This window comes from Monodon monoceros, unplaced genomic scaffold, assembly GCF_005190385.1.
Source record: "Monodon monoceros isolate NGI ecotype Baffin Bay Population unplaced genomic scaffold, NGI_Narwhal_1 Super_Scaffold_21, whole genome shotgun sequence".
NCBI lineage: Eukaryota > Metazoa > Chordata > Mammalia > Artiodactyla > Monodontidae > Monodon > Monodon monoceros.
Window position 1 is genome coordinate 36,443,235 of NW_021703778.1, and position 24,694 is coordinate 36,467,928.

At 46.6% G+C, this 24,694-nt stretch overlaps 1 protein-coding gene and 1 non-coding gene across 3 annotated transcripts; one reads left to right on the forward strand and one right to left on the reverse strand.

Annotated features, from left to right (window-relative positions):
• Positions 1-1,633: 1,633 nt before the first annotated feature.
• On the reverse strand, positions 1,634-22,221 carry ZSCAN2 (zinc finger and SCAN domain containing 2). Of its 2 annotated transcripts, none has more exons than XM_029238224.1 (3): positions 22,104-22,221; positions 19,558-20,071; positions 1,634-4,365 (listed from the first exon to the last, which is right to left on the reverse strand). In XM_029238224.1, the coding sequence occupies exons 2-3, from the start codon at positions 19,961-19,963 to the stop codon at positions 2,924-2,926; spliced, it is 1,848 nt and encodes a 615-aa protein (XP_029094057.1). In that variant the 5' UTR covers positions 19,964-20,071; positions 22,104-22,221; the 3' UTR covers positions 1,634-2,923. The 2 variants fall into 2 exon arrangements, with proteins under 2 accessions (XP_029094057.1, XP_029094058.1); XM_029238225.1 differs by lacking the exon at positions 22,104-22,221 and adding an exon at positions 21,903-21,957.
• Positions 8,193-8,265, forward strand: TRNAR-UCU. The gene has a single exon. It is a non-coding gene; the product is annotated as a tRNA-Arg (tRNA).
• Positions 22,222-24,694: the final 2,473 nt, after the last annotated feature.

The window sequence follows — 24,694 nt, forward strand, 5'->3', positions numbered from 1 at the left end:
GGCAGGTGGGGGACTTGAGTTCTGAACATGCAAGTTTGAGGCTCTAGGAACAAGGGCAGGAGGTGAGTAAGTTGCAGGAAGAAGCCAGTAGAGAGGGATAGACTGGAAATCGAGAGAGGAAATAGCAGATGAGCAAGGTCCTGAGTCCTGGAGGGAGGTGGAGGCAAGTGACAGCTGGAGATAGATGACTATTAAACCAAAAGCACACATCTCGGCTGAGCCCGGAGGCAAGGAAGTGACAGGGTTTGATACACAGAAGTTTGCTGGTTGGGACACTGAGGGAGGCCACGCTTGGCAGGCTCAAGGTTCTCAGAGGTGAGCAGAGCCTGGGGGCTGGCGTGGGTCTGAGGGGCAATGGGTACAGGGCAGCCACTGCGGGGCCGGGGAGAGGGAAGTGACCAAAGTCACATGAAAGACTTGCTGAGGTGGGCCTGGGGGCCACACTGAGGGTAAAGCAGATGCCTTTAAAAAAAACTATTTACTGTAGGTTTTTAATGGTCCCAAGGCTGTTCCCATGAACTTAGAAACAAACTGGTAACAAAAACTCGGTCCCTAAATATATGTACCTTGAAGGGGAAATAGTCTTTGTTACAGAGACACAGGTGCAATTGAGTTGTGAACAAAGATGTAGCAGAGGCAGATCTGCCGAGGGGGCTGGGGCTTCTTGACTTTTTTTAGGGGAAGAAGGCCGTGTCCTTCCATCCAACACATCCGGCATGAAGACCCCTCCTTGCCTCTGCAGACCCCCTCTAGGTGCAAGCAGGACAGGAAGCAATGGGCTCTCAACCTTTCTAGAACCACCATTTGTCATTTCCCCAATCTGGTTCCAGTCTAATTCTGCAATTTCAGCTAATCTGGCTTCCTTTCTTTCCAGGACATTTTGTGTTTATACCAGGTAGGGAGGAATAAAAAAAGAAATTTAGTTAGGAAAGTTTAAAAACCTTAATATCAATTCTTTTCTCAAGTTGAGCTTAAGGGAAAGAGAAAAAACACCATTTCTACAACCCAAATTCCAGAACTGAATGCCACCTGGGAAACCCGCCTGTCCACTCTCCCTTACAGGCAGGGCAGCTCTTGTATCTTCCCAGACAGATGGAAATCTTTCTCCTAGTAAAGCGGCATGACGACGGGTAACGGAACTTCTTGTTCACAACCTTTCTCCAGCACCTAGCACGGTGATGGTACACACGCCCTCAGTAAATGTTTGCCCTGTAAGTGAAGGAATGGAATCGGTGACGGGGATTTCACAGCCTACGTGGTTTGGTGTAATAACTGCTACTGCCCAGAGCTTCCTTGTGTCTAACTTAGTTGATTCTGGATGGAGATGGCCTCCCAAGGAGACCATTGGGAATCATCTGGCACCTTAGCCAAAGCTGCCTCTCCAAGTGTTGGCTGACAGACTGGATGCAGAGTTAGCAAAGAGCAGTGGAGAGGTGGGTGCACTGGTCAAGCACACAGGACTAGGTTCACCCAAAGGTGTGCTCTTTGAAGCAAGTGACTTCTTTCCCCCTAAAGGTCTTGGACCACTTCCAGCCTGGGGCAGGAGGTGAGTTGGGTGGGGAAGTGAGATATGGGTTTGTCAAGTTCGGGTTTTTAACACATGTGAAAAAACAGACTCAGGAAAAGAGTGGGACTCTACTTTATTAGGCAATTTGGAGCATCCACCCTGTAAGAACCAAGGTGCGTTCTGAAGGCAGGCCCTACGTGTAGGACAGAAAAGCCTATTTACCCTCCTCTTCCCTCCTAACAAAGCCCTTCACCTGCTATCATCCTGTCTTTACTGTTTCAAAGCTCAAGGACCCAAGAACAAAGCCCTGGTAGCATCCCAAGATCAAGGGCGACATCTGTAGGACAACTCTTGATTCAAGCCCAAACCTCTCCAGGGTACAGGTGATGTGTCCTCAAAATCAACACTTCCTTAAAAATAACGTTCTTTGTATACAAAAGCTACCAGACAGAATTCTAGATCTGCATATGAAAGATAAAAACGACAAGAGCAGAGAGTGATGGTAGCGGGGCCATGTACCTGGGGGGTAAAGACACAAGGCCACCCTGCAGAGTGCAGGACTGTTTCACCCTGAACAAGACAGAAATACCATCCACCCGGGGGAGGCAGCTGGCGGCTCTGACTTCACCTCACACTCAAACACTAAACCCCTGCCAGAATAAATGTGTCCCCACCGACCCACAGCCGACCTACCCCAGGAGAGTAAGCAGAGACAAGAGCAAACACATACATCTCCTCCGTTTATGCCTTCCCTGGCAGGCCCTGGGCAACTCCTATCAATGGAAAGGTACTGAGACACTGGTTCTGGGCCAGACTCCCTCGTGTTCCGGTGTTCCTGACACTTTCTAGAACGAGAAAAGGGCTTTAGCTTCATGCGGATGACTCAGAATTGGAGAAGCCCCTCCACCTTGACCCGAAATCAAACCCCAGGACACAAAGGCAGGAAGGGCCAGTTCTGCCATGGCAGGGGCCCTGGGATGCTACCAGCTCGAGTGAAGGCACCTTAGCCCAACAACTGGCAGCAGAACGACCAGACAACACCAACAGGTTTCTGGTATTTCTCTAAAATGTGGGCCATGCTGTCTTCCGTTCCACACGGAGAAATATCCCCCCTGTTCTACCAAAGAGGAAACTGGGGCACAGAGGATGGAGAGAGAAGGAGCCAATCAAGTCGAGAAACGTGACAAAAAAAGCCCCAGCTTTCCGACTTTCCATTCCTATGCTCTGTTCTCGGGGTTTGACTCTGACCACTAAGACGATGGGATCCTAGAAATGAGGGTGAGCAGGGGTAAGATTCTGGCAAAGATCCCCAACAAGCCTTTAGGAAGAATGGCTCTTCTACAGACACATCCCTGTCTGGGGGCAGAGTGGCAAGTGCGCTCCTGGGCTAGTCCCTCACCTTCCCTCTCTGCCCCTTCAGTAAAGTTTCTCCTTCATGTGAGTTCTCTGATGTGTGATAAAATTGGAGCTGTTGCTGAAGCCTTTGCCGCACTCGGGGCATTTGTAGGGCTTCTCCCCGGTGTGGATTCGCTGGTGTATGATGAGGACTGAATTCCAGCTAAAGCCTTTCCCGCACTCGGGACACCTGTATGGCTTGTCTCCCAGATGGGCTCTCTGATGCATGACCAGGATGGAGCCCCGGCTGAAGCTCTTGCCGCACATGAGGCATTTGTAGGGCTTCTCACCCGTGTGGGTCCTCTGGTGCACCACCAGCTGGGAGCGCTGGCTGAAGCCTTTCCCACACTCACTGCATTTGTAGGGCTTCTCACCCGTGTGGATCCTCTGGTGCTTGATGAGGTTGGAGCTCCAGCTGAAGCTCTCCCCACATGTCAGGCACTCGTAGGGCTTCTCGCCCGTGTGCATTCCCTGGTGTGCAATCAGGCTGGAGCTCTGGCTGAAGGTCTTCCCGCACTCCCCGCACTTGTAGGGCTTCTCCACCAGGTGGGTCCTCCGGTGCGTGGCCAGGTTGGAGCTGCGGCTGAAGCTCTTCCCGCACTCGCTGCACTGATAAGGTTTTTCTCCCGTGTGAGTTCTCCGGTGGGTGATGAGGGCCGAGCTCTGGCTGAACCTCTGTCCGCAGTCGGGGCACTTGTACGGCTTCTCTCCTGTGTGGATCCTCTGGTGCCTGATGAGGTTGGAGTTGTAACTAAAGCTTTCGCCGCATTCTTTACATTCGTAGGGCTTCTCTCCCGTGTGGATCCCCTGATGTGTGTTCAGGCTGGACCGGTTTCCAAAGCTCTTGCCACACTCGGGGCACGAGTACGGTTTCTCCCCCGTGTGAGTCCGCTGATGGGCGATGAGGTTGGGGCTCCTGCTGAAACTCTTACCGCACTCGGCACACTGGAAGGGTTTCTCTCCCGTGTGGATCCTCTGGTGGGTTATGAGGTTTGCACTCCGGCTGAAGCTTTTCCCACAGTCCCTGCACTTATAAGGTTTCTCCCCGGTGTGAGTAGTTTGGTGTCTACTGAAGTTGGAACCATCACTAAAGCTTTTTCCGCACTCGTCGCATTTGTAGTATTTCTCTCCTGTGTGGGTCCGCTCGTGCGTGATGAGGTGGGATTTCCGGCTGAAGGTTTTCCCACACTGGGGACACTCATAGGGCTTCTCACCCAGGTAGGTGCCCTGAAGGCCTATGAGCTGTCCAACTTCCCTGCTCTGGGGTGGCACCTCCCCATGGTCCTCCCCCGGGGTGTTTCCCCGGGGTTCCCGGGAGCTGCAGTCTCTCTCCAAGTCACTTTCCCAGTCAGATTGTGGAATGCCTTCCCCTTCAGGCATTTCGGAGAACATTTCATGTGATTCAACATCCTCAAATATGTCTTGGTTAGAGTTCTCCCCATTTTCACTCTGGATCTCAAAATCTGAAACAATGAAGAAAATTGTACAATTTGTACTCAATTTCCTGTAATGATGAGAAAAGAAAACCAAAGGGGAAATTTAAAATGAATTAAACTTCGAGTGAAAATAAAAAGGCTAGAGAGCCCTCAAAACTTAAAAAAAAAAAGACAGGTTTATTTCCTTCTAACTGGTTATCCAGTTGCCAGCTCTCATATCTTTATGGTGATCACCCAGAATTTCTAAGTCTTAAAGATGTGGGTTCCAGGTCTCTATGTGTTTCTCCACTGGGAAATGAGATCAGGTGGGAATTTTCAAATTCCTGATCAAAGGAAAGCAACAGGGTACACAGTCCCCGATACTCACCATGGTGCTCAATGCTTAGTAGGTGCTCTATTAAATTTGATGAATGAATGAATGAGTTTCTTATTGGTACCACAGATATTCCCCTAAAGCTCAGTCTCCTTTCAAATGGAGCTTATATAATAATTCTGTGCATTAAAATGTCTGATGCTTATAATCTTATTAGTTGACATTTAAGTAAGACACAGACAAGATAACAGGGCACCAGCAACAAGGACTCTAGGTGTCTATACACATGACTGGAAACAAGTAAGTGGGCAGTTAAAAGAGCCCTCAAATTTGGGGACTTCCATGGCGGTCCAGTGGTTAGGACTCCGCACTTCCACTATAGGGGCACGGGTTTGATCCCTGGTCAGGGAACTAAGATCCCACATGCTACGCAGCCAAAAAAAAAAAAAAAAGAGCCCTCAAATTTACCTGCAGTGAGAGTCTACAGATAGATCTCCTATCGGTAATACAAAATATCTACCTTCCAGAAACTTGCCAAACTACTGCCCAATACTTATCAAACGTTTGGGTGAAACAAATCATGAGGGAGGACTGCTGGAAGAACATGCATTCCCTTCCTCAAATGAGAGACTCTAAAGTCTATCCCAGGATTAAGCCAGCAGAGCTCTGGGCCTGGATCACATTGCTCTGACACTGGCAGAACTGTGTTCACTGAACTGTGTGTTGGTTTAATGGCTCTGGCTGACACTGATGAACACTCTAAGAAGGGTCATTAGAAATTAATCACAGACTTCCCTGGTGGTCCAGTGCTTAAGAGTCCGTGCTGCCACTGCAGGGGGCACGGGTTCGATCCCTGGTCGGGGAACTAAGATCCCGCATGCCGCACAGCACAGCCAAAAAGTAAAAAATTAAAAAGAAATGAACTTCTAGCAACTAACATTACACTGTTAATCAATATTAAAAAAAAAAAAAGAAAGAAATTAATGGCTGTGTCAGCTACAAACTGGCACTTGCCATCTACCTCTACAAGGACTAAATCAGGAGCCGCTGCAGCTGCTGACCTTCAACTCCCCCTGCAAGGAGCTCAGGGTGGAGCGCAGACAGGAGGCCCTCCGCGCTCTGGGGAAAACTGGCAGAGCAGGTCTTCAGATAGTTAATATTTTCAGGAGACCATTTTATGAGCCCAATTCTTGCATCTCCTCGTATCTAGAAAAGCACTCAATTCCTTCATGGTGACGTCTGCTCCTCGGGATTAGCAGTAACCTTCACGAGACTAACAGAAACCTTCTGCAAAAAAATATGTGTTTGATTGCGTATACTCCCCCTTCACCAAAATCACATATATGCTGACCTCCCCCATTACGTCTTTGGAGCAGTTTCTCAGAGCTACCTGAGATGCTGTCTCCCGAGTTATAGTTCTCATTTTCTCCCAAATAAAACTTAACCCTCAACTCTCACACTGTGCATTTTTTTAAGTCAGCAGCTGTCAGGAACATTAATGCTGCCAGGAAGTTGTTGACGACATTGTTTATACCACACAATATCCTCTTGATCGGCCAGAGGAGGAAATTTCTCTCTGATGGAAGTATCAAAAGGAGCTTCTCTTCTGAGTGATCTGTGTCTGCCTCACGCCCCTGACTGTGGCTCCCTCTCTGCCTTGCCTGCTTGGAAGCTTGGAGCCAAAAGCCCAGAGCAGGAATACTGGATGTTTTTACAGCATGCAACTTGTGTTCTTTCATTTTTTCCTTCCCAATATTTTCTTCTTTACTATAATTCCTTTGTGCTCTATTTCTGTAAGGTATCTTCAACCCTTTTTAAAAATTCTATAGAGTATACAGAAGTCAGTCAATGCTTTTACTGATAAAGGTGATAGCCTGATTATTACTAAGACGTAACATCACACATCAGACCTCATAAGAAAGTAGTTCCATTCATAGCAAGGAAGACAATTAGCAAAATAATTACACAAAGTCCTAGTGACATTTCCATTGTTAATGCTGATAAACTGTTTAAGGTTAGATGCTCAATTCAGTGATTAATAGTCTCTATAAGTTAATGTAAATTTCCGTATATGAACATGATACAATGTGGCCTACATCTCTCAGGTTGAACCTAGGTTCCACTCATGTCTTTAGTCAAAATAAGATCTACTTAAACTTGCAATTAAGCATATAATTACATTTCATGCTCACACTGACATACATGCTGCTGGTAATCTGTGGACTCCTATAACTGCCCTCGGGCCCCCCTCCCCCAGATCTCCAGGGGATGGATACAGGAATGAGGGGCACCATGCAAGCTCCCGCCTGGCTAGGGCCAGAAATTCTGTGCTTCCTCAACATCGTGCAAGACTGCTCTTTTGCAAGTTTCTATCACAGAGCTCTGCTATTATCTCTTCTATAAGAACCGCCAGGCTGAGGCCCTGATTCATTATCTTCAAGCTAACATGACCCAAAACCCTTTTGTGATGACCTTTGTAGTTGTTCTCTTCCGAATAGGGACAGTAGTTAATAAGGTTTTTCATTGCCCTAAAATCAGAACTGGTATGTTCCAGGCTGAGCTCAGGCAACAGGAAAAACAAAAACTCAGATTTCATTTTCAGTGAGATCAGGAGGGAGATCAATTTGCAGACAACAAAATACATGTAAGGGCTTCCAAAAACAGCAGAGACCGGGCAGAAGCCAAGGAGGGAAAAAGTGAAGAGAACAAGCATGGAAAGCAGGAGGTGGGGGGGTGCTCTTGGGGGCAGTGTCTCAAAAAGCTCAGGCAGAAAATCACTTCCTGAGAGTCAGGGACTCACCCTCAAGTGCATCGGTACATTTGGGAACTGGGGTGAGCAGGGCTGGCTTCTTTGGTTTGCAGAAGCAAGGGAGGTGAGGCTACAATTATACAGAATCACACAGATGAGCTGTGTGTGCAGGAAGCTTTCTGTTTCTGTAAAGCAGCAGAGAGAGCCTTGACTCTCCCAAGTGAATCACAGGAATTACTGTTATTGAGAAAAATGACCATTTTTCATCCCTAAAAAATGTTAAGTGAAGCAACCGCCTCTCTGAAGGAAGACCACAAAGTAGAAGTTGAGAAGAGACAACAGGAAGAGAGGAAATGTGAGCTGGGAAGAAGGGAAAAAAATCTAGAGAAATGAAGACAAAACGGGGAGGAACTCAACGGAAAATAGGCACCTTGGAAAGCACAGGAAGGGAAAGGAAGAATTGAAGTGAGATGGAAACAAAGAAAGAAGTTAGAAAGATTAAAGACCAAGGGGGGAAAGCGGGGCGGGGTGGTGGTGGTGGGATGAATTGGGCAATTGGGATTGACATGTATACACTGATATGTATAAAATAGATAACTAATAAGAACCTGCTGTATAAAAAAAAATAAAGTTCAAAAAAAAAGATTAAAGAGAATGACAGAAACCAAAGTGAGATAAAAGGAGAATCAATAAATATATAACTAGAGTTCTCAAAAAAGGAAACTAAGCCAAAGGAATAGAACAAATCCTTCAAGTATAATCTATAAAGATAGAAGAACCCTTGATGGGACTTCCCTGGTGGTCCAGTGGTTAAGACTCTGCACTTCTAATGCAGGGGGCACAGGTTCGATCTCTGGTTGGGGAACTAAGATCCCATGTACCCCGTGGTCAAAAAATTAAATACATAAATACATTTAAAAAAAAAAAGATAGAGGAACCCTTGAAAGGTACACTGTGTGCCAAGGAAAACTAACCCAGGTTGGTTACTAATGAGACAGGGGACAACAAGGTAAAAAGATCGAATCACTTATATGGGGGAAGAAAATCAACCAGTCTCAAATTTCTCTCCGGTAACATTCAATCCCTGCAGATCATACAGCAAGAGCTACAAGACATGCAAGCAAAGAAAACGGATGTCAAGGATTTTACGTTCAACAAAACTGTCCTTCAAGCATAAAGTTTACAGGCCAACAGCTTTGAATATACACAAGTTCGCAGAATATTGTTCCTATGACCCTTCTTGAGGAAACTATTGGGAGATGAATTTCGGTCAACCACGAGACAAGGGCAATGCTAGAGCAAAAGGACTGGGGCTGAACAGATACATTTAACTTTACAACAACGTCTAAAACTACTGTGGCGATTAGAGTGAAAAAAGAGAATGTAAATGTTACACAGACATGTAGAAATGACACACTAACCAAAATTGGGGTTGTGGGGAAGAAACTGGGATATAGGATATATTCATTAACTGCCTCATCTGTATACCTGGGAGTTCAAAGGTTATCATTTAAAACTGGCAAATCATGTAACTGAAGTATAAGAGTCTTTAACAGTACAAAAATAAACATTATTGTAGATAAGATTACTGACTGAAATGAGGGGAGTAAGGCAGGGGGCAACTATCTCTGTCAAATGTTAAAACATAAAATCTCAATACAGTAAGTCCCCTACATACGAACCTTCAAGTTACGAACTTTCAAAGACATGAACGTGCCCCTGGATGCCAGCTGTTGTACTCTACTACTGTACTTTTCAAGGTACTGTACTTTCAAATTAAAAATGTTTTATTTTTTGTGTTTGTTATGTATTATTTGTGTGAAAAGTATTATAAACCTGTTACAGTACAATACCACATAGCCGATTGTGTTAGCTGGGCACCGAGGCTAACTTTGTTGGACTTAATGAACAAACTGGACTTACGCACATGCTCTCGGAACAGAACTTGTTTGTATGTAGGGGACTTACTCTAATTAAAACATTAATAGACAATCAGACCAATGAAACAAAACCAAACCTCCAGAAATAGACTCAGTAGACATGTGAGTCCAGAATTTAATACATGTGAATTCAGAACTTAATTCAGGTGGCTCATGAATAGACAGACCAGTGGAACAGAAAAAAATAATCTCTATGACCATGGGAATTTAACATATGTTGAAAATAAGGTTAGCCTCTCAAATCCATGGAGAAAAGACACCACATCCAAAAGACACCAGCATTCATGATGCTGGGAACAACCAGTTAAGTCAAATGGAAAATTTTCAGTTGGACCCATACTAGGACAAATCTCAAATAGATCAAAGATTTAAAGGGAAAAAAATTAGTACTGAACTATTAGACAAGAATATGAGAGAATTCCTTTAAAATATGGGAGACTTTAGACATGATGCTTAATTTGTGTGATTATCTTCCTCTGCCACCTCACTGCAGAGGCCCATCTGAGCAGCATCCTGACCCAATAACCCCCTCACTGTCTGCTGCTTAAGGACCAGTCCTATCCTCCTTTACGCAGACAAAGATTCAAGACTGTTATACTCCAGGGAAGGCCAAAGGAAGGTTGAGAGTTCTTTTAAGATTGGTCTCTGATAACACAGAGGCACGGGAGCCTTTCTAAAGGACAGAAAAGAGCACCCTTTGGGCGATCTGACTTAACAAGGGCCTCCAAATGGGAAAAAAAAAAATCACTGAGCTGGGAAGGATGAGGGATCCTGGTTCCTCCCAAGCTCCTCCTCAAGAAAAGGTGACACTGGTGAAATTAAGTCAACTGCGGGCAATTCTCTTTTTCTGTGGGTGGTCAATTAAGAAAGTGAAAACTCAGAAGCTGATGTGGTCAGATAAAAGGGGAATAACTTCATCAACATATTAATGAGTAGAGATGGGATGAGATGGTAGGAGCTGGGAATTTTCTTTAAAAAGGAACTTCACCAGTAGAAAGTGTTTGCTATTTCAAAATGAGCATATTTTGTGGATGAGACTGGATACAGGGAGGCAGGCTTCTGAGGAAGCAGGCTTGTGAGCAAGCGGTTGGACGGCCAGATCTCCAGTAGAGAAAACTCAGAGATGAGTCAGGCGTTAAGGAAACAGGACAGAAGGGGGTCTCATTTTCTAAATGTTTTGATCTCCCCCGAAACTACTAGAGCAAATTCATAGAGACAGAAAGCAGAATGGTGGTTGCCAGGGGTTGTGGGGAGAGAAGGGGAGTTAGTGGGGGTTTTTTTAAATAGATTTTATTTAGTTATTTATTTAGTTAGTCATTTTTGGCTGCGTTGGGTCTTCGTTGCTGCGCGCGGTCTTTCTCTAGCTGCAGTGAGCAGGGGCTCTTTGTTGCAGTGCACGGGCTTCTCATTGCAGTGGCTTCTCTTGTCGCGGAGCACGGGCTCTAGGCACACGGGCTTCAGCAGTTGTGGTGCACGGGCTTAGCTGCTCTGTGGCATGTGGGATCTTCCTGGACCAGGAATCGAACCCATGTCCCCTGCGTTGGCAGGCGGATTCTTAACCACTGTGCCACCAGGGAAGCCCGGAATTACTGTTAATGGGTATGGAGTTTCAGTTTCGGAAGAGGAAACATTTCTGGAGATGGATGGTGGTGACGGTTGCACAACAATGTGAACGTACTTAATGCCACTGAACTGTACACCTAGAAATGGTTAAAATGGTAATTTTATGTTATATATTTTACCACCATAACAAGAAAAAGGAATATGGCTTTTATATATCATTTTATGTACTCTTACCAAATTTAAAACAGTTGATACAGGGCTTCCCTGGTGGCGCAGTGGTTGAGAGTCTGCCTTCCAATGCTGGGGACATGGGTTCGTGCCCCGGTCCGGGAGGATCCCACATACCGCAGAGCGGCTGGGCCCGTGAGCCATGGCCACTGAGCCTGTGCGTCCAGAGCCTGTGCCCCACAATGGGAGAGGCCACAACAGTGAGAGGCCCGTGTACCACAAAAAAAAAAAAAAAAAAAAAAAGTTGATACATTACTTACTAGAAAAATTCTGGAATTAATTTTAAAAGATGCAGTTAATGCTCAAAAAGGCAGAGAATTCTTAGAAACACTATTCAATTTCTGATGGCCTAACAGGCAAAAGAATAGTATCTTGCTTTAATGGGTATTTCCCTGGTAATTTGTAAGGTTGAAAATCTTTTCATATGGATATAATTTGTTTTTATTCATTTCTAAATTGCCGGATCATATCTTTTACCTTCTATTCTACTGGGTTGACAATTTCTTATGAATTGTAGATGCTCTTACAGAGCAAGATTTTGACTCTTATCTGCTACACTGCAGACTTTGTTGCAGATACTTCCTCCCAGTCTGTGCATTTTCGTTGAACTTTGTTCATAGTACCTTATTTATTTATTTATGGCTGTGTTGGGTTTTCGTTGCTGCACACATGCTTTCTCTAGTTGCGGCGAGCAGGAGCTACTCTTCGTTGCGGTGTTCGAGCTTCTCATTGTGGTGGCTTCTCTTGTTGTGGAGCACAGGCTCTAGGCATGCGGGCTTCAGTAGCTGTAGCATGCAGTCTCAGTAGTTGTGGCTCACGGGCTCTAGAGCGCAGGTTCAGTAGTTGTGGCGCACGGGCTTAGCTGCTCCGCGGCATGTGGGATCTTCCCGGACCAGGGCTCGAACCCGTGTCTCTTGCATTGGCAGGTGGATTCTTAACCACTGCACCACCAGGGAAGTCCCCACAGTATCTTTTTAATATAAAAGACTTTTTCTGTTTCCATGAGTTCAATTTAGCTTTGACGATTTCTGTCTTGTTTAAGATTAAGAAGTCCCACCCCACTGCAAGATTACAAAAATACTCTCCTATAGCTGATTCCAGATCTTTTACAGTATAGATCTATAACTCATCTGGAATTGATTTCTGTGTAACTTGTGAAGTAGAGATCCAGTTTTAGTTTCTTCAAAAGGGTCAGAACACTGTCCAAACACCATCCACTGAACAGTCCATCTACTGAATGGTCCATCCGCTGAACGATTCCTGAATTGCCATAGGGCCCTTACTGGTTACTAGACAATTGCAGCTCGGTCTGAATCAATGGATCTTGTATTTTCCTGCCCTTGACATGGGCTCTAGACTCACATGCACAGAACATTCCCATGGAATGCACAGAGACACGTGTGTCCTCCTGCCTGGCCAGAGGCCTCTGCTTTCTCTCCCATGCTAGAAAGCGTACCAGAATAAGTGTAAGAAAAATTGCTGTCAATATGGGGATAAGCCTGAATTTGCTGTAATTTATCTATAACAATGACATAACTGGTCACAAACTTTGGTGCTTTAATGTGTGTTAAGCTCAGAATTCTTGTAAGGTCCTTCCCCCCTGATTGTGACATACCGCTGTGTCTCAACATCATGGTCAGAGCCACTGGTCTAAAATGCAGAAGTGGGTCTGTAATTCTGATACAGTTGATGCCCAAGTGGGGCTCTCCCTATCGGGGCGCTGCCCTGGCAAGACTGGAGGGAACCTGATAGCGCCTGAGTGACTGGGACCGTTGTTCCCCCTGAACTCTGACTGCCTGAAAGACAAAGCGCTGGTAAAAACAGCAAGGAGATGTTATTGGTTTAAATGAATGATTGCCAAACAGTTACGGTTATAATGTTACATCTGAGAGTTCTGTATGGTATACACTTCAAATATTTAAGTGAATTGAAAGTGTTTTTGTCTTGAAACTGAGAATTGTGGCTTTAAAAAGACATATACCTTTACAACCCTGCACCGCTCTTCACTCCCCTTATTAACAAAAATGGAAGTATTTGTTCATTTGCTGTCACCAAGGGAGCATTTTTGCTGGGCCAGCAAGCTCAAAATAGGTAAGCTGCTGCCTGTGCCCACCAAAAGCCAGGTATGATGCTGAGGATGGCTGGAGAGGTCAGCTGTGACTCTCAGCTCACCTGTTGGACAAGAGTAGGTTTGAAGTTGATAATCTCCATTCCTGACTAGTCTAGAGGAGTGCTTCTCGAACTTCACAGTGCATATGAAATCACCTGGAGATCTTGGTAAATGCAGATTCTGCTCCAGTGGGGCTAGGCTGAGACTGAGGTATATGCCTTTCTAGCAAGCTCCCAGGTGACACCTATGTTTTTGGTGCATGGACCACATTCTGAGTAACAAGGCTCTACAGCAGTGGTTTTTAAACTTCACTGCACCTTAGAACCACCTGGGAAGCTTTCAAAACTCCCTTGCCTGGGCCACACCCCGTGCCAACTAAATCAGAAAATCAGAATCCCTGGAGTGGGTTCCAGGACCCCAATGAGAAGTCTGAGAACCATAGGCCTAGCACAGTGGTTCTCAAACTGGTGGCTGAATCAGGATCACCTGGAGGGCTTGTTAAACCCACGTGCTGGACGCCGCCCCCAGAGTTTCCGGTTCAGTAGGTCTGAAGGGAGGCCCGGGGATTTCATTTTTAACACACTTCCAGATGATGCTGATGGCACAGGGACCCCACACTAATGGTCAGAGGATTTATATGTCACGAATCTATCAATTTTGAGCCCCATAATTTCCCCTTTGCTCCCCTCTGATGGCAGCAGTTTCTTTTTCGGGTGGTGGGGCTTCTATGAGATAAAATGAATCTGTTAGGGACTTCCCTGGTGGTCCAGTGGTTAAGACTCCGAGCTTCCACTGCAGGGGGCTTGGGTTCGATCCCTGGTCGGGTAACTAAGATCCTGCAAGCCGTACTATTCGGCCAAAAAAAAAGAATCTGTTAGGAGAGGAGCATTTCCCCTTTCAGCCTGATGCTGCAACCAATGGTCTGGGGTTATCTTGGGGAGGCCGCTGCGGCATGAGTCCACTGGTCTCCGGGCTCTAAAGGTATTTTTCCGCTTACTTCATACAGAAAGTGAGATGAGGGTGGGTAGAGCAATTAGAGAACAGTTCAAGGACAAGCTGTCTCAACTCTAGTGACTATACTTTCTGAACCGAAAATGAGGCCATACAATTTGAGAAACGACTTCTGGCCCCAGGGCCCAGGCCTCTTACAGACCGATGTGAGACATTCTGAGAGGTATGGTTTGGCTGCCAGCTATTGGAATTTGAGACATTTTGATGCTTTACAAGGACAAATACTCAAGATTGCCCTGGAAAATTGGGGTTCTCATTCTCCAAGTCACCAGAAAAAAAATGGAAGTGTATTGGGTTTTACATCAGTAATTTGTAACCTGCAACACAGGTAACTAGTGCTTTTCATAAATGGTCTTTCAACAGGCCTGTGAAACAGGCTAAAAACACAGCTGCCAGGTGTGAACCACGTGGGCCAATCTTATCTAAAAAGAAAGAGTGCAGGACTTCCCTGGTGGTGCAGTGGTTAAGAATCTGCCTGCCAACGTAGGGGACACGGGTTCGAGCCCTGGTCCGGGAAGATCCCACATGCCGCGGAGAAACTAAGCCCGTGCGCCACAACTACTGAGCCTGCGCTCTAGAGCCCGCGAGCCACACCTACTGAAGCTTGCGCGCCTAGAGCTCATGCACCGCAACGAAGAGTAGCCCCTGCTTGCCGCAACTAGGGAAACTCCATACACAGCAAGGAAGAACCAACACAGCCAAAAACAAATAAATAAATTTATTTTTTAAAAAATAAAAAGAAAGAGCACATCACTGGATGGATGGTCTCCACAGGACCAGTGATGCCCTACTGCGGCTTCCACGTCCAGCCCACAACAGTTTCATTTTCTCTGGCATTTGTGTGCTGGTGGCCACATCCAAGACCAGCTCCCCGGTGCAAGAGACCTCCAGGCAACTGTCCTCCCTGAGGTGTGGATTCACCATACCTTAGGTTTCCAAATCCAAAGCTTGTCCCTTCAAGTAAATGCTGCCAGTCCCATGGACTACTCCTACCAGTCTGGCTGGATAACAACAGGTGAGAAAGGCCACCTACTGGTTTATTCTCAGGCCATGAAGGGAGATATCCTTGAGCCTCTGGAATTTGAGAAACGGCAATAGCACCCACCTCCATACTCAGAAACATGTTCTCTATGTTTATAAACATCTTTGTTAACAGCATAAATATGATAATATTCACTGAGTTTGCTGAATATAAACAAAGGATTAATACAGAGCTTCCAAGAACGAAAACCTAAGAGTAGGTGCTCTCTTGCGGGACTAAGCTGCTTGACTTGCCTACCGGCCTAAGAATTCTCCCAGGTCTAAGCTGCAGTCCTACCTAGTCTCCCTTTCTAGATTTGGAAATATACCTGGCTACGTTCTGCCAACTTTGGGCTTGACCTTTTTTTTTTTTTTAAGATATTTTTGATATTGACCATTTTTAAAGTCTTTGAATTTGTTACAGTATCGCTCCTGTTTTATGTTTTGGTTTTTTGGCCATGAGGCATGTGGGATCTTAGCTCCCCAACCAGGGACTGAACCTGCACCCCCTGCATTGGACGGCGAAGTCCCAACCACTGGACCGCCAGGGAAGTCCTGACCCCATTTTGTTTTAAAACAAAACTTAGCTTGGCTTTCTCAAGGAGAGGCAGATAAGCCTGGAAGGAAGCAGCTATCTGCCTCCTTCATGGACCCAGCAGGTGAGCTTCTCCACACCTGCAGGGAGGCTGGAAGGATTCATTTCCTCATGCCGTCAATACTTACTGGGTCCCCACTACGTACAGGGCACTGTGCTGGGTACTGTGAGAGCTTAAAAAAAAAAAAAGAAAAAGGTTAAGAAAAAGATAGGTTCCTTGACTTTGGGGATTTTATAGGTTCCTAGAAGAAATAAGATGAGTATTCATACAAATAGAAAACAAGACAGAATACGATACAAAGCCAAGAGAGGAGGGGAATCCAAATGTTCTGGGGGAGATGACTTCTAGCAGAGGTGATCAGAGATGCTCTCAGGCGGGTGGAACTGGGGACAGGAAACAGGGGCCGGAAGTAAGGACAGCTTTATGGAGCAGGTCTCCAAAGGTGTGCACTCAAAGGAAGACCAGGATTTTATCACACAGGGATGGACAAGGCCACTCCAAGTCAAAACTCAGCAGCACAGGTGAATGCCAGCAAGTACAAATTATGTTCAAGAAACAGCAAGATCTGGTCTGAATGAAGCAAGAGCTGTGGCAAGGGGATCAGAGGAGGACCAGCCATGGGCACCTGGGCCAGGTCACACAGGGCCACGGGCTGCAAGCAGAACAAAGAGGTCATGGTTGATTTGGAGACACTGGGGAACTCAAGAAGATTTTTAAGCAGGAGAGTGCCCGATCACTCAGGTAGGAGTGGAGCAGGGGAAAGAGGCTGAAGGCAGGTTCCCTTTGGAGGCTGCTGCGAGAGTTCAGGTGAAATACCAAGAGCCTGAAATAGGGCTGGGTATGGGGATCAAAATGCCCTTGGGAAACACAAAGAGAGATGAGCTTTACCACTTAAACTATTAATATAGGTCCAATCTCAACTGGAATTTTAAGATATTTTAACTGTGAACACCTAGAGGTGCCTGCTAGTCAAATATTAAACAACCACTGTCTAAGCAGGCCTTGAAAATGTGCTGGGTAAATGTGACCAAAGGTCCCGAGCTGGACAAACAGACTAGAGATCAAGTGGTCTTATGTTGAGTAAATGTTTGAGAAGGGATGGAGATCACTGCAGAGGTTCCTCTGAGTAATCATAAGGCAGGTCAGGAGCATGTGTTAGACAAATGAAAACCAACAAAGACGATCTCAATGGCAGAAATGAGAGCACTGACAAGCCCACTCAGTCTGGGACATTCCCCATCTGGGATGTTCCGTGAAAGATGAAAGGCACAAAGCCCCTGCAGCAAGCCAGGTGGGGAGGGCTGTCACAGTGGGAGCCTGTCATTGCCTCAGAGACACCTGATGAGACTTGACGCCCTGCTCTGTGACTTCCCCAACTGAACAGTAACCCCAGAGGTTTCTCCTCAGCCTTCCACCCCTCTGGCCTCTCTTTAGCATCTCATTGAAGAGCCTGAGGTTCATCACAAACTTGTTACATAGTAAACAGGTTTTTAAACAGGATGAGAGGCTTTTGCTTTTTTAAGTAGGAAGAGTAAAATTAAAAGCTATTTTTCAGGGCCAAAGAAAATCAGGTATTTTGCTTCAAATAAAACCTGGGATCTACCAAACACACGTGGAAGCAAACAGACTGGAGTTTGAATGCCGGCTCCATCACTAACCAGCCGTGTGACCTCAAGGAAGAGCTTGACCTTGCTGAACTTCCATTTCCTCATCTGTAAAATGACAGTTCCACCCACCTCATGGGATTATCAGCAAGATGGACATGTGAGGTGCTCAGTGAAGGCCTGGGCTCACAGGTGGCCCTCCATGACCACCCTTTTCTCCAAAGGACAGCTTTATACTCACATCTCCCAAGTCCCTGGGCATTGTTACAACTCTGTCCCCAAACCACCTTCCCTTTCCAGCCTTCTGAATCCTCTAGACTAGATGCCTCTGAGTTAGTCACCTTTGTCTTATGCATCTGCAGCCCCTCTTTCCAACATCCCACCGGCAACGATGACTTTGCATCAGATGTGACGAAATGCTTAAGAACATTAGCCACGTCCTCAGACCCCTGAGCTGGCATCCTGGTTCAGCCTTGTACTAGCTGCGAGACCTTAAGGGAGTCACTTATCTTCCCCGGTGATGATAATTCCGCTTGTCTCCAAGCTGCAGCACAGCTTCCTGCACCCAGGAGTCGTCTTCCAGGATCATGACGGCGACCTCCTCCTCCTGGTCATCTTCCTCTTGAGGGACCTGGACTAAGGGGCTCAGGGGAGTGGTTCCTCTCAGCACCTCCGAGGCCATCATCCACGTTCTTGGGGGAATCACTCAGGCTTCTAACCTTGACCTTCAGTCTTCTCCAGCCAGGCTCTCTGAGAGTTTACGTGAGTTTTGCATATCAGATGCTAGGCACGCTGGCTGGCCCACAAAAATGATCCATCAGTGCTGGCTAGGGTTACTATTAGTTCTTTGTCACATGCGTCCAGTCTCCTCCTCTTCCCCTGCAGTCCCCACCTTGGACCCACCCCTATCACTGCCCATCCAGCATCCAGACAGCTTCCTGGCTGCTCTCCTCCCTCCGGCCTCTCCCTCCTGTAATCAAACCTGCATCCTGTTGCTAAGCTCAGCTTCCTCCCATGCCCCTGGGGCCCTAGTTTAGAATTTGCTGAGGCCAAAGACATTTGGTCTAAGCCTCACCCACCCTTCCCCCAGACCCTCCTTCCTACCCCTTCCTAAAAACACACTTTCTACTCCAATCAGCCAGCCTTCCTTATATGGTCATCCCACCGATCCCACACCGGTCCACCCTTCTGAGCCTCAGCTCCATTGGGATGCCACACCCTCCCCCTGCCCTGTGCCTTTCCAAACCCCCCTCCAGCTCAACTCCTGCTCAAGTGTCACATCCTCTGTGAAGCCTTCTCTGACCTCTCCTCTCCTCTCCTCTCCCCACTCCGTTCCCTGAACATCCTCACAGAGGCAGCCATTGGTTCCCGGGGGTCCTGAAACAGTCCTAGGGGCACAGGTAGATCTGAAGTAAATATCTGGTAAGCAAGGCAGTCCAGTTTACAACTGAAGACCAGAATGGAGGCAGAGTGGTTGAACGGCGTGCATGGGTCCCATAACGTATTAATAACACAAGAGACAAATATATTAACTGTTGCAAAAAGTTCAGGTTTGGAATTACTCTTTTAAGAGCCTGGGATGACTTTATACCACAGATAAGTCCCTAGTTATTAGCTGGCTTTAGCTGGCTTACTCGTCATTCACCTTGATTTCACAAAAATAATCACTTTTTAAAAACAGGATTTGGTTTTTCTAATTGCTGGAACTTAAATATTTGGAAGTTTATTGCACAACTGGGTGAAAGTGCCAAGGGGTGGTTTATGGGGGTCTTCAGCCCCTCATCCCATAACCTCCATCAGCTTCCCAACCGCTCCAACCATACACAAAAAAACTGTGCTAACTACGTAAATCTGGCTCTGAGAATAGTCCTCTAAGCCCCTCTTATACTGAAATTCTGGAACTGTCACTGCACACAACCAGGGCATTTTGGGGTGACAATGTGCTGATCACCTGCAGACAGAGTAGAGGGATGGGGCTGACCCGAACTCAGTCCTGGATACCACCTTCTCCTCCTCTGCAAACACCACACTCTTCCATCTCAGAGGGCTGCTCCCACCCTCTCCCTACGAGGTTCTGCATCTCACCACTGTCCCGAAGGGTCTGGGTCAAATCTTCCACCAGGGCCACCGCCTCCTCGCTGCTCTCGGGCCGATGCTCTTGCAGCCAGGCCTGAATTTCCCTTGGCAGCACGGTCAGCATTTGCTCCTTGGTGTGCACCTCTGGCCTCAGCCAGCGCCGGCAGAGCTCTCGAAGACGGCCAAGGGCACCCTGTGGCCCTCCGGCCACCTCCTCATGGGGGCTGCCCTTGCCGGCGCTCTGGGGAAAGGGCTCAGACTCAGGGCCATCCTCCTGCAGCACAGCTTCCTGCACCCAGGAGTCGTCTTCCAGGATCGTGGTGGCGACCTCCTCCTCCTGGTCATCTTCCTCTTGAGGGACACGGACTAAGGGGCTCAGGGGAGTGGTTACTCTCGGCACCTCCGAGGCCATCATCCACGTTCTGGGGGGAATCACTCAGGCTTCTAACCTTGACCTTCAGTCTTCTCCAGCCAGGCTCTCTGAGAAGACAGCACCCTCCTCAAATTTCAACAAGGAGTCTGGCTAAGAATGAGAAAGAGAACTAGAATCAATAAGTAAACTGTCCTAAAACGATCTAACTCACAGCAGCCCAGGTCAGGCCACCAAATGATTCTTACATCCGCAAATCAACAGAAGTTTCCTGTCCCTCTTAAAGGAAAAATGGCTTATTCCTGAAAACATCTCTATGGCAAGAGAAGTTAAGAAGAATCACAAGCACAAAAAATAGCGTATTTTTCTTTCCAAAAGACCAAAGCATGAGTAACAGAAATTCAAAGTCCTCGCAAGAACCCAGGACTGAGTTATCCTGCCCTAAGTCAGTTCAGACTTGCTGCAGAGTGACCTTGACCTAACATACAACTCAGTCACACAACCTCACTGACCACCTAATAAGTAGAGATAATAACACCTATCCTTCTTATCTGAAGGGGACCTCTCAAGGATTTGCAAAGGATCAGATGTCAAGACACTTTGACGCTCACTGGACGGAAGGAAATACCTCAACTGCATTATTACCATATTTTAAAATATGAAGTTTTAAAATGTTTGTACTCTTAGATCCAGCCTTGGCCCCTCAGGAATTTATTTTTTAAGATAACCATCTTTGTAAAGAGAAATTTATTTGCAAGGATACACAACCATAACATTGTTTCTAATTGCAAAAAGAAAACTTGACACCTTAAAATTCCAGCAGCAGGAGAATGGTTAATTATGGCACATTCATACAGTAAAATATATTTAAAACTATGCTAATGTGGGACTTCCCTGGTTAAGAATCCTCCTGCCAATGCAGGAGACACGGGTTCGAGCCGTGGTCCGGGAAGAGCCCACATGCCACGGAGCAACAAAGCCCGTGCGCCACAGCTACTGAGCCTGCGCTCTAGAGCCTGAGAGCCACAACTACTGAGCCCGTGTGCCACAACTACTGAAGCCCGTGCGCCTAGAGCCCATGCTCCACAACAAGAGATGCCACCGCAATGAGAAGCCCGCTCACTGCAACAAAAAGTAGCCCCCGCTCGCAGCAACTAGAGAAAGCCCGCGCACAGCAACAAAGACCCAATGCAGCCGAAAATAAATAAATTAATTAAATAAAATAAACTGTGCTAATGTAATAATGGCTACCTTCTGAGGGACCGTTACTGAGAAGGGGCTCAGTGGAGCTGGAAATGTTCTATATCTTGATTTAACAATGGTTGCATAAGAGCATACATATGAAATTTAAGATTTGTGCACTCTGCTCTATGTATTTTTTAAAATTTTAAAATTATGCTGACAATAATTATTAATCATTAATTATTTAAAATAATCCTCATAATATGAAAATTAATGGATAAAAACAAAACCAGCAAGGCAAAAAAACCATAGACACAGTATGACCCCAATTCCTTTTAAAAATGAACACATACACAAGGAAAAAAAAAAACCTGGACAGAAATTCTACAAAATGTTGAGAGCAGTGAAATGACAAATTATTAAAAATAAAGACTAAAAGGCAATGAAAAGTTATTTTTAAAAATCGTCACTACATCTTAGACTCAGATAACCCCCACACACAAAAAAAATAGGAAAGGAAAAACTTCTTAAAAAAAGAACAAAAAAGAAAAGCTAGTGGAAACACCGAAGCTCTCAATATGTATTCACCAAATGGCTAAAAGAAACACAGATATAACACAACTCTTAACTGGGAGCCCGGGAAAACCGTTCCTAGTCAGTTAATTTGCTGTCTCACCTGGGGCAAGCCACGCCCCCTCTGAAGCTCAGTTTCCCCATCTGTAAAATGAGCTGCTCGGGATGTCGTCCACTGTGCCTTCCAGTCTAAACTCTGCCCCCCTGGTTGGATGTACACGGAGCTCACCGCTAGGGAGAAGAGTCCATGTCCGGTCGCTGAGCCAACCGGGCGCCTAAACCGGGAGAATGGGGGCCCGCGGGACGGGGACAGAGCCCCCGACGCCCCTCCCCCAACAGGGCTGCCCGCACTGGCTCCAGGCCCGTTATCCCCTTGCCTCGGGCTGCTCTCCCGGCCCGCGCGGCTCCAGCTCTGGCTCTCCGGGCTCACCTCTCCAGAGACCAGATGCCAATCCCGCGGTCGCTCCGCACGCAAAAGCGCCCCCGGGCACTGCCCGGCACCTCCGGAGTCAAGGTGGCTCAAGCCCGAGGGGCACCGAGAACAATGGACGGGAGAGGCCCGCCCTCCGCCGCGCTCATTGGCCACCGAGAACTGCACCTGGAAACTCTGCTTTCCTATTGGCGGATACGGACCCAGCCGGGCGGAGGGAGGGAGCCTGGGCCAAAGGCATTGTGGGAGGTGTAGTCCATCGAGCAGACTCCGACCGCGGGGCACGGAGCAGAGTTTGGGATTGATACCCTGTGCAGTGCGGTAGGGCCAGAGGAAGGAAAATCTGCCGACTGGCAGTCAGGACCCCAGTGTGGGCCAGAGCTGTGACCTGGGACGGGTCATTTCACTTCTTTTAGTCCTCCATATAGTTCTCTATGAAAAGGGAAAGTTGAATGGAAGCTCCCTTTCAGCCGTTAACTGTGAGGCAAGTAATTTTGTCAGGCCCCTCGACGGCCGAAAGTAGTCCCTGAGCAGGAAAGGAATCCGCTCGGGAGAAGTCCCTTCCCGCCGAGCTCGGCGGCCCTCCCACAGCTTACAGATCCACACTTGCACCTGGCTTTTGCACACCCCTTTGTTTTCGCACGTGGTGTTTCAGGGTCTGGAGGAAAGCCCTGTCCCGCCTCTTCTGCAGTAGAACTCGCATTCTTTCGTCCATCTCCTCTTGCATGGAACCCGCCCCATCATCACCTCCCTCGCAGGAACACCGACCCTAGCACACATGCTCGAAGTCTCCATTTTAGTATCAATACTTACCCAGTGTTACTTATTGTCAGTGTCAGCACTGGGAGGTGAGAGTGGGAAATTGGCCTCTACTGTGGGGTTCCCACGGTTGGCGCTTTTAAAGAAATGGCTGTCCCATGACAGCAGGTGAGTAACTGCCTGGAAACCCAAGGGAGAAATATAAGAAAAGAGAGAAAGACACTCTTAATGGCCTGTGATAGAACAGTGGTGTATTTTTGTACAGAGCAATTATTGGGGGCATGCACAATTAAATGACTACATTTGTTTTAATTTTCATTTAAATTTCATTTTCATGAAAATTTCATTTCATGAATGTTTGAGACATGTTTCATGATTATTGGTGATTTTAATCTCATTTTCTATGAACTGACTGTTCCTATCTCCTTCCCTTTTTTTAAATTGCATTTACTCGTAAAAGCTCTTAGTATATTAAGAAAATGATACCTTTGTTTGTCACAGAAGTTGCTGCTAGTTTTCTCACTTTGCTGTTCGCTTTTTGCTGTTTTTTTAATATAGAAATTTGACATGTTTATGGCGTCAGATTTGTCAGTCTTGTCTCTTTATAGCTTCTGAGTTTTGTGTCACTCTTAGAAAGTTCTGTCCACCACTCTAAAGATTATTTGAATTTTACCCATTTTTCAGTAATTAACCTCTTTAAGTATAAAAATGCAAAGTGAGGTTCAGCTGTTGAATGCTACATCCCTGGTAGGGTAGCATCTTAATTTATTAGCCCAAAGTGACCACATGCAGACAGCCCCACCTCCAGGCTGGCCTAAGAAGTCTGCACTGAGTGCCCGGATGCAGAATTTCCAGCCACCACCTCTCCAGTGGTCAGCATTCCTAGAAAGCAAGATCTCCAAAATGATTGAGGATGATAATTCTTGGACATGATCTTATATTAACAAAGTTTGTTTCTCCACTTTTTCATCCTCATGAGGAATGGAAATTTACACAAAAGGGAAGATATTTGTTTGCTTGGGGTGGGGGGTTAGAGGGTGGGATACAGCTGAAACTTCCCAGCAGCCTAAGGGTTCATTTTTCTCTGCTTCTATCCCAAGCCAACTCATGACCACAAGAAACTGGCACCATCTTGTCACAGGAGAATCCTGGACCCAGCCATCTCTGTCCTGTGCCTGATTCTCTGAGAAGTTGGTCCTGGCCAGTGTGAACTTCCCTACATTTAGATAGAGAGCAAGTCACATTTAAGACCAAATTCCTGGCATAATGGTTCTGGTACCCAAGCCAGTGCCCTAAGACCAGCCTGGGGCAGCAAGCAAGCCCGGAAACACAGCCCAGTTCAGTGAGTAGGGTTGGTCCTCCAAGTGATTCCTTTCTCCATCCACCAAACCACAAGGATGACAGAGGCTCCGTTCTACTAGTGAGCACTCTTGACTAAAAGCTTCAAAGGACAGCTCTGGCTAACTTAAAAGGGACTTATTGAAAGAATATCAGGGAACTTACAGAGTAAATGGGAGGTAAAGTATCAGGCTTGAAAATAGTTAGGGGCCAAGAAAAGGAGAGTAAGACCCCCCAAACCACAGCAACAATCTCTTAGCACAAACAGCCCAGTCTGCCCACCCCATGAGCCCTAGTGATGCTACAGCCATCTCTGTTTGCCTGCCTTCTTCTCAAGTTCCAGACCAGGGAAAGAGTATTGGGTTGGCTGAGTCTAAATCACATGCTCACTCCCTGGACCCACCAGGGGAGAGGGGATTGGATCTGGCTCCTAGATTTCCTTACTGTTACTCCCACACAAAGGTGAGTTCTCCAATCTGGAGACTGAAGGCCTC

Coding starts and splice junctions, on each gene's coding strand:
- ZSCAN2 (XM_029238224.1), bottom strand. CDS start 19,963: ATGATGGCCTCGGAGGTGCCGAGAGTAACCACTCCCCTGAGCCCCTTA. Junction 4,366..19,557: donor CCAGACCCTTCGGGACAGTG/GTGAGATGCAGA, acceptor TCATTGTTTCAG/ATTTTGAGATCCAGAGTGAA.